Genomic DNA, 12,609 nt, shown 5'->3' with positions numbered 1-12,609 from the left:
CATCAATGCACATCCCATATTTTGGGCCTGTTACCATCTGGAACCATGTACACATATCACGTTGTCCAAACCCTTTTCTGGTCCAGCAAGTGGAGGGAGGTCCAGTAAGTATTTCTCAGCCTGGGTGGAACAATAAGACCAAATGTGAAAATAAAATAATGGTCTTAGCTTTTCCATAGGCTTCAGATCCCAATAATTCAGTTGTAAGAAACTCATCTGCAGCCAACCCTGCTGGTTTTTATTGGAAATTCAATGTAAAGACCATTTGCAATTGTGGACAGTTTCTTTGAAAAGGCAGAACAAAATTAACTTGGGTCTGTAGCTTCAGACCGTTGAATATCCAAGATTGTTTAATTGGCAGTAGCCTTGACCAGGCTAAAAATTTCCCATCTCAGATTAACAGGAATCTAATTGTACCCCAAAGCTAGGTATCTGCCGGTCATATTCTTCATTCTATTGCTTTCCTCTGACTTTAATTAGATTTATTCTGTTGATCTTGTGCTGGGAACTACTAATTAACCTTTGTCACTCCTTTGAGATTTTGACGTTGGTCTTAGCAGAAGCTCTGCCCCCATGAGTAGAAATTGTAGGCCTTTAAAAGCACCCGTCTCAAAAGGAATTGACAACCTGTTTCATCACCTGTCTGGGTAAAGACTCTGGAGTTTCTGAAAAGTTTTGCTTCCTCATTTTGAAACCTTCATTACCTGAAAATAATTTTGGAGGATTTATTTTTCCTACTTGCTATCTTATAGATCACTTTCTCACAACTAAACTTTTCCTAAGACTGGAGTCTTATTTTAACTACTGAATCATGTTTGTGTTGACTGATACAGCATTGGGTTCTTAGTAAAATGATTTTACATTTAATGGATACCTCACGGATGGTGGTTTTTGTAAATCAGTGTTGCACATTCTCTCCGTCCTGTTTTCCTGTGGGTGGAGGATAATTGATTCCTTAGTTTAAAAGTAATTCCCGAGGTGAGCTTTTCCTGCTCTTGTGCATGGTTTTGTTTCACAGGTGTTGGTGACCATTTACTGGCTGGGAAAAGCAGCCAACAGCTGTGCATCGTATAGTGGAACGACACTGAACCTGAAGGAGTTCGAAGGCTTGCTGGCTCAGATGAGAAAGGTAACTTGGCTTTTCTTCTTTATCCCATGAGATTTTAGACAAGGTGGGTGAGCAACACATTCGCTTGTTTTTAAGATCATTACATTTCCTCGCGGTGGAATTGCTCAGGCCAATGTCATGCACTCAAGGAAATGACCAGTGGTACTTGTCTTACCAATGATGTCTTTGCCTCATGCATCCCACACTTACCTGAACTTTTGTATTTTATACCCTTCAGAGAATGGGAGATCTGAGTTCTATCCAAATTTAATTCCAAAAGAGCAAATTCAATCTGTCAGTATATGGTTTTGTATGCCAGAGAGCTCAGTGCTTGTTTTTGTGGAGGAATGATGCCTGAATTAAACAATGCAGTATTATACAAAAATGAAGACTTGCTCTGCACTTTTGTCCTAAAGGTCGTTTTGCTTACTCGTCGCCTTGGTGTGGGTGAGGTAACGTCAGCCAACTTCTTGCCTGGGTATCCACCCTGGACAGGCTGTGATAAATTAGAAGCATTCTCTTCTGAGATGTGCATCTTTTGGCCATTGTATCTGAATAACTTGGAAATTTGGAAAACATTTTTTATGACATTCAAAATGTTATTTGTTTATTGGATTATGAGAAAGACTGACCTAAAGTAGGAATTTGTCAAAGAAACCGTGGGGTGTTTTGTGTGTGCCTGCCTGTGTTCCTTTTTAAGGTTCAGCAATATAGAGTAACTCATCCAAAGTACTAGGATATAGTATTACCCAGGAGCAGCCCCACCTACCCAGCCTTTGTGAATAGGTGAGGCTCATTTGTAATCAGTAGCATCCATGGGTTTTAGATAAGGCCCATATTGTAGCACAAATAATTAAGGCCTTGCTCTTCCTCCTTTCCCTAACATGCAAACTCAGTGCACTAATGAAACTTCATTGAGAGACATTCCGTGCTGTACAGGTTTTCTTTTAATTCTGAAAGCAAGAATTTGCTCCAACTTTCTAATAACTTCTTCTCTCCTTAAATTAAAGCTAATGGGGGCCAGCCTGGTGGCATAGTGGTTAAGTTTGCATGCTCCACTTCAGTGGCCTGGGGTTCGCCGGTTCAGATCCTGGGCACAGACCTAGCACTGCTTGTCAAGCCATGCTGAGGTGGGCGTCCCACAGAGAAGAACTAGAAGGCCCTATAACTTGGATATACAACTATGTACTCAGGTTTTGGGGAGAAAAAAAAAGAGGAAGATGGGCAACGGATGTTAGCTCAGGACCAATCTTCATCACCAAAAAGAAATACCTTAAAAAAAAGACGAAATTACCAAAAAAAATAAAGCTAATAGTCCTTATAGTTCTTTACATTTGGCTAGAGCCAGTCTGGCTCACATATTTATAAATGGACAAAAGCTTTCATATTGGTCGTAAGGCATATAAACAAAGTCCTTTAAGCTAAATTCCTTTAAAAATAAAATAAACACACTCAAACACAACACATCATTTCTTAGTCTTAACTCTTATTTGTCCTTTAATTTTTCATCTAGCTCTGTTGGTAGAGAAAGTACAAAGGTAAGATTCAGTCTGGATTTGTGAAATTTAAATGTTTGTTTTTTTTACATTAACTTTGGACTTGAAATAATGATAGTTGGGTCATCTTTTTAAAACTATTTAAAAGCTCTGTCTCACAGTTGCACTGCTGGATTCTCTTGGAATCTGATTTATTCTCGTTATTGACATTTCTAGCCACTAGTCCAGCCCCTGTATAATCTGAACAGCTGTTTCTTCAACTCTCCTACCTTCCCTTTCTTTTGAGACGGTTAGTTATTTCATCTGCCTTGAAATGACCTGTTAACAGCTGTTACCCTTTTTAATGAATGTAGACAACGTCACAGAGCATGAGGGAGTAGTTGGTACCACTGGACAAAGCATGAAAATGGCCAGCTGTGGTACTCCCATATCTCTAAATAGAGAGTAGTTGACCTGAACTTCACAGGTCTATCCAACACCTGGAAATATGAATTTATCTAGAATATATATTCTTTCATTTTATCAATTACGATTGGGTTCAGCTGAGAAATGAAGGAAACTCTAACAGTGGCTTAAATAAGATAGGATTTTATTTAGAACTCACATAAATGAGGTCTGGATGTCAGCAGTCCAGAGCTAGTAGGGGCTGCTGATCATCAGGGACCCAGGCTCCTTCTCTCTTTTTGATCCACTATCCTCAATCCATGGCTTCTCACCTGCTGGTCCAAGATGGCTGTGGAAGCTTTAGCCATCATGTCCACATCTGAGCCAGGAGAAAGGAGAGACGAGGGGAAGGAAGCCTGTACCCTCCTTTTAAACACACTCCTGGGAAGTCATACACTACACCTCTGCTCACATCCTATTGACCTAAACTTGGTCACACATCCATACCTAGTTGCAAGGAAAGACTTGGGAAAAGTAGGCTTTATGTCAGCTAAAAACTGGGTATTTTCACTGGAGAAGAAATGGAGAACAGATATTTAGGGGCAACTGGAATCTCTTGTGCACAGACACAGGCTGAAATAAATTTGAAATTAAAATTTTTTTTCACATAGGAGACTAGCCATAAATTTTTTGTATTTATTTTTGTAGTAGGAGAAATGTGCATAAAAATCATTAATTATGGTGCAACTTGTTAAATTCTGTAATACACGTAACACATGTAGAGGCCTTAGCATAAGCCTCTGGCACATAGTGGGTATTCATAGTAGGTTGCTGTTGCTATATACGAAAAAGGTCTCCCAAAGGAGGGACCCCAAGGCTGAACAAGGGGAATTACTATGAAAATATTGAGATTGAAGGGAGAACCCTGGGGACTAGGGAGGTCCTACAGACCTCAGGGACTGGAACTAGAAAGTCAACAGTCTAGGTTCTCCCTCTCCATGTCTTTCTCTCATCTCTTCCTGTGTCTCCTTGAACTCATTCTCTCCTCCTATAGGCAAACATTCTCTCACATCAGGGAGTATGGCCAACAGCATCCCCAGGATTACCTGCTTCCAGGTCCTTGCCCAGAACGGCAAGGGAATTCTTCCCCCTGGCCCCAGCTGTAAAATTCTTAGACGTGTACTCTGGCCCAGTGTGAGTCCTATTCCTGAACTAGTCACTGTGACCGGGGGCAAGGGGTACCATGATTGGCCTAAGCCACTACTGTTTCAAGAGGTGAGGGGTGTTCACCAGAACCTGGGGATAAAGAGCAGAGAGCATGATGAGCAAGCACAGACCTCTCCCTAAAATAGCAACCGCCTTCAACTTCTTTTCCTTTAACCTGCATTATTTTTTCATGATACTTACCATCCAACTTTGTATTCATCTGCCTGTTTTTCTTTTTCTTTTTTGTTTTCCCTACTAGAACATAAGGCCCATGAGGACAGGGTATTTATTGATTTTGCAGAACTTTGTGTCCCCAGCACGAAGACAGTGCCTGACACATACAAGATCCTCAGTAAATATCTGTGGAATGAGTAGCTTCACCAACCAGTGTGGTGGGTGGAGATGGGTCACCAGGCTGGAAAAGTAGAACCCTAAAACACTCCAGGATTTAGCCACCTTATAAACCACAAAGGAATCATAAATTGTTGAGTGGAAAAGCAAAGGCATCTGGAGTTTCTCAGATACCATAAGTCATCCACCAACCCTGGCTGGTTCTCATTATCGCTGACAAAGGGGGATAAGAAGAGAACAGATGAAGGGAATAATCCGAAAGTGTTGTGGAAGCTGGTAGTTCTCTCCCCATTCGTTAACACGCTTTTACTAGAACAACTAGCAGTTAGCACAATGGACAGATTGAAATCTTATCTCCCTTCTCCAGAGTGCTCTCTGTAGAAGACAGAATGCTCCTGGGCTCCTAGATGAAAAGCATAGGCGACATCGCTAGACCACAAGAAAGGCGAATTTACACTGTGCTAGCCCTTGTGTTGCTTTATATATTCCACTCTTCCCCAAAAACTGCACTTTAGTTGGTTTGATGGAATCCAGTACAGTTGTCCATCCAGCTGATGTCCACATCTTTATCTCTGGCTGGAGAACCAGCCTCTTGCTTCACCCCGAGTTTCCAAGGGATCAGCTTGGCCAAGGATGGCCATGGGTGGCTTGGTTTTCACTTTTCAAGCTAGCCATGCCATTCAGCTTCCAGCTTTCACTTGATCGAAGGTTTTATTCTTGGCTTTCTACGCAGTCATGAACAGAACAGGCTTTCTGTTTTTCTTTCCCATTACGAGCTGTGAGAAAGCAGCTGAGGTTCCAAGAAATGTGTTGACTTTCTCTTTCTTCCTTTCTGTTCTCCTGTGGTTTGTAGGGTGGGAGTCGGGGAGACATTTGGGCCTTTAGGGGAGCCTTTCTGATTTACTTTCTTGAAAATCCAGTTTTGTAATGCTGCGTCAAGCAGCTTGTGGAATTGTGTCATTTCTGGATGTGGCCACTGGCTCAGCTCCCTGAAAGTCTGCCCTCCTTGATGGGAAATTTGGCCCCGTCTAGATATGGGCTATACATGGAGAAGGAGGAGAGTATCAGTGTGTGTATAACTACTTCTATAAATTTTGCATGATTTATTTATTGACATTTACGTATCCAAATGAATACATAGTAATAATTACAACCATAGCTAACACTTTTTGAGCACTGATTATGGGGCAGGCATTTTTCTGAATGCTTTCCATATAGTAACATGTTTAATCCTTGCAGCAATCCTGTGAGAAAGATGTTATTATTAGCTCCATTTTACAGATAAGAAAACAGAGTTGAGCCAGGTAAAATAACTTGCCTAAAGTCCTACAGCTGACAAGGGGTGGAGCCAGGATTTAAATCCAGTCAGTTGAGCTTCCTAGACCATGCTCTTAACCCACCCTACACTGCCTCTTTTCTGCAGTATTTATAGTTTGGTGATCTAGGCATAAAAAGCATTTAGTGAAGGGACATTATCCAAGTTAGCATCATCCACAGAATAAGGAGGCAGTAAGTGTCCAGTAGTTAGAAGAGGTGATGATGCTGATGGTGGCAGCTGTAACTACACCAAAGTTGAGCAAACGTTGTTGGGTTTTACCATTTGGGATTTAGAGACAGTGTCTTGTGTTGGAACCACAGCTTTGCTGCTTACTGTGTGACCTCAGTCACGTTACTTAACCTCTCTGATTCTTTTCTGTAAAATGCAGACAATGCTAACCACATCATTGCAGGGAGATGGGTCTGTGAGGATTAAATAATACAATTTACAAAAAGCATCAAGCATAGCCTCAGACGTATAGTAAGTGTTCAATAAAAGTGACCTTTATTTTTTAGCCATTTGGCCTATTCTCAGTGCATAAATAATCCAAGATAATTACTTGCATTTCCAAAGAAATTAAAGATGAAACCACATCCAGATTAGATCTATACTTTTCAGTTAGTCCTGAGTTCTTCCTTTTCCAGCTAGTCAGGCCTGGCTTTTGTTCAAGTCCTGGTTAGCTTTTGACCTACAAGTAAGCTACCCTAATTTCCATAACTGGAATTTCCGCCTTCCTCTGGAGGGTCATGTCGGCCGGCCGGACTCACCCAGTCTATGTGACAGCCTTCAGGGGCACTAATCAGGACCTCTGTGTGGAGCCTGCGAGGAGCTCCTCTCAGCTCTGCCCTTCTCCTCTCTCCTGCTGCCTGCTCCTGATGCAAAACCTGGGTGTACCTTGTGCATTACAGCTACCCCGTCCCCCCAGAGTGCCTCCCGCTGGGGAATGTGGCAGAGGATCTGGATATAATTGATAGAAGCAGCTGGCACAGGCACTTCCTACAAAGGCATTGGCTCCAGTGGGCGTGTTGGTCAATTTAGACAGTTTCCAAAATCCCTAACGTGGAGGATATTTATTTATTTTTCCTCTCTACTGGGAATGTGGAGAGGACCTTCCTGAGCATCCCAGGAAATCCACAGTGTGACATTCCAGTCTTTGCAGATGAGAACATGCCCCACTGACAATGCCATCCGCAGCCCTGATTTTAAGCGACAGTCTGGGCGAGATTAAATGGAGGTTTATCTTTGAGTGACCGGAGTTATTTTTGTTTTCGTCAGCTGGGACTATTGTAATTAATGCTAAGACATTGGCGGGAACAAGGCTTTTATTATAATTCGAGGGTGAGGATGGCTTTGACTGACCTTTCTCCTGCTGGAGTTTCAGTGTTTTAGTATGTGCTGCTTGCGCTGGAAAGAATTTATAATCACAGGCTGTCAAAGACAGCCATTGTTCTCACGGCTCTGAACATGTGGGTCAGCCACAAGTGCTTTCAGCTCCCCCAGCGCCAAGAGCTGGCCGAGAGCGAGAGCGAGAGCATGCCTGGATTCTTCTGAGGCATCAGGAAAAGCATTTTGCATATTTTTCATTGCCGTTTTTTTTTTTTTAACTTTTTGCTTCAGAAAGACAGCTTCCTTTCAGAGCAGACATTTCCCTTCAAGGTAGCAGGAGATGGAAGCATGCTCCTCCAGGATTTCACGGAACTGATTCTGCTGCAAAAACAAATGCTGTGTGCATTTGCCAGATAGCATACCCAGGAGCAGTCGCCGGCTGACCTAGGGGCTGGGTCCCACAAAAGACATGCAGTTATGGATTCCGAGAGACGGGTCAAGGTTACGGTCTTCGTTTCTGTTTTCATCTGTCATAGTATTCTTGTGAATCCAAACTTTGTGATCTTTATTCTTAATTCCTTTGATTTTTTTTTTTTAAACATTGTGGAGGATGAGTTACTTGGGGAAAAAAATTTTTTTTTTTTAATGTGTGAGATTTTCTAATCAGGAAAGTTGCAAGAGGGAGGGTTAAAGAATGAAATGTTGACTCGCAGATGATAATCGTTGCCATAACCTTTCCATCCTGACGCTATGTGCAGGATTCTTTGGAGCCCCCTGGAGACTCCTGATCCTGGAGGCTCTACGTCTGTGGCTGTAATGTCTGTAATCCTTTCGTTTTATTTTTGGACAGGAGACGGATGACATTGAGAGTCCTAAACGTAGCATCCGAGACAGTGGCTACATTGATTGCTGGGACTCGGAGCGCAGCGACTCCCTCTCTCCCCCTCGGCACGGCAGAGATGATTCCTTCGACAGCCTGGACTCCTTCGGCTCGCGTTCCCGGCAGACGCCTTCGCCAGATGTAGTCCTCAGGGGAAGCAGCGATGGTAGGTTGGAGCCTTTGTATAAACTGCACATCTTAGAATTAAATGGTAACAAGGGCTGCCTTGTCCCCCGAGGATGGATTGGCATGGGGAAGGCGGACTCCATGTCCACCTTGCTGGAAACTGTTAACTCTAAGGTGGTGGAAGGAAAGTCTCTTAGTGCTGTTTTTCCTGGTCCTTAGACTTTTGGTTGGCTTTGCCAAGAGTTTGTTTGAACATTGCCTCAGTGAGTGTATCTTCTATTGGAAAATGTGTTACATCATTCTTCCTCGGTCTCAGTGAATCAAGACACTGTGCAGACCATTAGCTCATGAAGTGTGTGGAAGGTTTATATACTCTGGGTAGGAGGAAGGGAAATATTTGAGTGAGTACCACACTGTATAAGTGAAAATGGATCAACTCCCAGCAAACTGGAAACGCACTACACATACTTATGAAAGTTCTGAAGCCTGGGATTGTGAAACTTTAATTGGCACGGTTTTGGCAAGCTGTTCGATGCTTATGATACCTGACCGTTGACTGGAGCGATGCAGGTGGCCATTAATGTATAGTACACAGCCCAGACTGCCTGTTTGTTCTGGGACTGGGTTTGATTTAAGTCCCATGGATTTTACATCACCTGTAAGGAATGATCATTTTTGTTTACAAAAGATGCAACTGATACAAATTTAATGTGTATTTTCCAGAAGCTGTATACCTTACTTATCTTGCACCTTTGTGCTTTTAGGAAGGGAAGATGGCTTGGTTCTGCATGTATAAACTTGCAGGAAGACTTGAAGTCTGGTGGGGAATTTTTTCTTGTTTTTTTTTAAGTAATGCTTGATTGATGCTAATATTTCTAGAGACTTAAGCCTACTGTCTGAGATGAAAATTATCTTGTAGCTAAATGATCCCTTTCAGCTATAAAATTCTGTTCCTAAATTACTGAGGTATTGGATGTGCCCAGGTCCTGAGTTAATTGCTAGACACCTAGCATCTCATTTAGTCCTAAGCGTAGATAAGGAGATACTTAGTATCTTCTTTTCTGTATTTTACAGGTGAACCTTAGAGAAGTTAAATAATTGACCTAACATTGTTAAATAACAGAAATCACCGTCAGCAAGTAGTGTAACAATGTTAGCCTCAGAAAGTGTGAGTCCAAAATTTACACTCTTAAGCTTAATTTACCCACATTTCTTTGTTTGTCTAATAGATTTTTTAAATTCTAGAATGACTAAACTCGTGCTTTTGTTTTGTACTTAAACATTCCAACCAATAGATTAGCCTCAGGGCCACATAATATGTGAGTCCTAAAGAATTCCATGGTGCATTGTGAGCTGCTTGAAAACATTTCTAAGATTTTATATGACATCTTAAGTACCACCCACAGAATTAGAAGTTACAATACCAAGTTCATGATCTCATTGAGCTTTAACTTGACCAGAAGGTAGATTTACTTTTACAAAACATATCTTAACCAAATTACTCCATCCATATTATTTTCATTATTTTTTAAAAATTATAATTTTCTTTATCCTGTGTTTTTAATAACTGGTAATGTAGGTCCTTTATTCTGTCACCAGCTTTGAGAGGTTCAGAGTTTTTAACAAGCCACATCTTGAAAGAATTTGAGATGGCGATTATTAGTATTGTACTAATATGTGCTGAGGCACAATTAAGTTTGCAGCAATTAAGATTGATAAGCTAGGGTCTTTTTATAAATGTTTTTTCCATCTAAAGACAAAATGAAATTGAGCCTCACAAAACATCATCCATGAAAGAGCATCTTAACACAGATTTCACCAATCAGCCTGATAGCTTCAGGCTTATGTTCTTGTAAACTAATCAAGACCTAATGAGGTTTTTAAAGAAAAACAACAATTTTTTTATCTACCTAAAAAAAGTAGTATAGTTTTATCCACATAGATGTTGAATTTCATTAGAGTTTATGGTATATTTTTTTAAATGATACTAATCAAGAAGATTGCTAGTCCTAGTAAACGCTTTCAAATTTAGAAGAGCAATTTTTTTAAAAATCTTGAAAATTTATTTCCTAGGACTCACAATCAATTAGGAAAGTCTTGCCATGAAATTCTCCAGCTCTATATTGGGTCAGTATGGAGAGCTTTTGTTTTATTATTACTGAGGCCCACTGACTCTTCAATAGGGACAATCAAGAGCCACACTCAGGTGGTGTGATTCAGGGTTGGACAAAAGAGCTTCCTCCTGGTAGGGATGCTGTGGGTCCCCAGGATTAATTCAGCCTATCTGTCTTGCTAGATAGGTGGCAATTCCTCAGCTTTATTAACATTCCTTCTGAGGCCACTTAATGGGCTTCATTGAAGAGGAAATACAGACCTTCCACTCAGTTGCTTTTAAAATTAAAAACGTATTTTATTGATATGATGCATTTTGTTAAATGAATATTCTTACCTTTTATATAAAAGATGAGTTAAGGGAGAGAAATAAGGAATGAGAGAAATTAAAGTGCTAGAGGAAGATGAAAAACCAAAGGGTTGGGGATGTGTATGGCAAAGACACGTAAAAAAAGAAAGACTTGCTGGAAAGGAGAGGACTGTAGCCCCGTGGAAAGAAAGGATCAGACTCCGATCAAATAATGCCATCACTGTCATGTGCTATGTTGCAGTTTCCTAACTTTGGGCATAAATAGAGAAGCCACCCTCGTATATGTCCATGTTTTCAGGATGAAGTAAAGTCAGAATCTTGTGAAGTGTCAGCCTTAGATCAGAAGAGCTCTACCATTTACTGAAGGTACACCATTCCAGCCACTTCCTAGGTGCTTTATGCCGTCTCATTTAATCCTCAACAAGCTATGAGAGCTGGATTATCAGCTTCATGTCTCTGATGAGGACTTAAGAGTTTGGGGTACAGAGGGTTTAAATTTCCCAGAGTCACATAGCTGGTGTGTGAAATTAGACCCTGATCTCTGAGTCCAGAAAGCTACCCTTCTTTCAACTGAGCCACTCTGCCTTGGGGCGTTTGCAAATTAACTTTTCCTGAAGTATCTGTTGAAGGTATTCATCAAAGAGTAATGGGGGGGGGGGGTGGTGGTGATCTGTTTATGTGTTCAACAACATATTTTGAGACTTTCATTCAGTATATTATAGACAATATATTTTTAGATATTGTACACAAAGTTCATAAATTATAGGATTGTTAGAATTGAGACAACTGTAACCCATGACTAAGCCTTCATGGTTGATTGAAGAATCGGTTTTCTTTCTTTTGTTTATTCAGTAAAGTGCAGTGCTTCCCCTAGTCAGGATGCTTTAAGCAGACGACGTTTTTCCAGAAGTGTGTTGCAGAGGAAGGAACAGTGGGCTGGGAGTCTGGAGAACAGAACTTGGAGGCCCAGAGTTGTTATCAACCAGCCATGGAGAATGGGCTCTTTCAGCCTTCTGAGCCCCTGTTTCCACCTTCGTGAAACAGGGATAATGTGAAATAGGGAAACAAACTAAGAGCTTGGCAGGGTAAGGTAGGGTTAGCATTTGTTTATAAAGCCATTCACAGGGGGCTCTAAACATTTTTTATGACACTGAGACAGATCCTTGATAAAAGACTTGGGGTGGGAAGGGACCTAAGTTATGAATTAATAACTAACCAGTAATGAAATGGTCAAAACTTCAGAAGGGAGATTGAAAAAAAGTGACATAAATTATTCATAAACTGAATATTTCATCTGCAACAATGAACAACTTGTTTATGGTCAATGCTTTTAACTTTTATAGTCTTTTTAAAGCCATTAAATCATTTCATCTCCAGGGTAAATCATTCCCATTTTTCAGAAAAGGACAGTCAAATGGGTTAGAGAAAAGCCTAGGAGCCCACAGCTCATTATTGACAGATCCCAGAACTAAAATGACGTAAAGAGTAGTCAGCATTTATTAGTCACTTACTCTGTACCAAGTACTGTACCAGTAGTTTACATACATCTGATCCTCCCCATGGCCCTTTGAGTAGGTGTTATTATTATGATCATTTTACAGTTTGGAAAACTGAGGCATAATGTGGTGAAATAACAAATGCAGTCTCATAGCTAGTAAGTGGCAGAGCTCAAAATGAAGTGGATCTGACTTAACACCTGTACTCTGCCCTCTCTGTGAGGCTGCCACCTCTCTTGACTCTTACTTTAAGGCTCTTTTCATAAGTGTAAATAGGTAATTTTCTCCTTGCTATTATGGGAGTTGAATAAGCTCACAATTCGCTCTCATTCTTTAAGAGTTTTCAACCAACTTCAAATGGAAGCTACCTGTAATGATAGTGTTTGTTTTAATGACAGCTTCACTCTATAGATCTTATCTAGTGAGATGAGACTCAGGAAACAAGGAGGCAATATAATTGCTGGGGCTATTGCCTAACAAAAGACTGATGCTGGCA

The 12,609-nt window shown here is 40.9% G+C and overlaps 1 protein-coding gene across 27 annotated transcripts in view; it reads left to right on the top strand.

Moving 5' to 3' along the window:
- The window catches only part of LIMCH1 (LIM and calponin homology domains 1), a 315,692-nt gene that overhangs the window by 218,943 nt on the left and 84,140 nt on the right, over positions 1-12,609 (top strand). For 22 of the 27 annotated variants that reach the window (XM_070612961.1, XM_070612956.1, XM_070612957.1 and 19 more), the window contains 2 exons: positions 1,019-1,129; positions 8,040-8,235. In XM_070612961.1, coding sequence (XP_070469062.1) covers positions 1,019-1,129; positions 8,040-8,235 — 307 coding nt within the window. Of the gene's footprint in view, positions 1-1,018; positions 1,130-6,657; positions 7,691-8,039; positions 8,236-12,609 lie in introns of those variants that run through there. The other 5 variants (XM_070612967.1, XM_070612962.1, XM_070612966.1 and 2 more) reach the window with 2 other exon arrangements.

The sequence above is a fragment of the Equus przewalskii genome, chromosome 3 (genome assembly GCF_037783145.1).
Source record: "Equus przewalskii isolate Varuska chromosome 3, EquPr2, whole genome shotgun sequence".
Lineage (NCBI taxonomy): Eukaryota > Metazoa > Chordata > Mammalia > Perissodactyla > Equidae > Equus > Equus przewalskii.
This window is presented reverse-complemented; position numbering and strand designations above follow the sequence as displayed.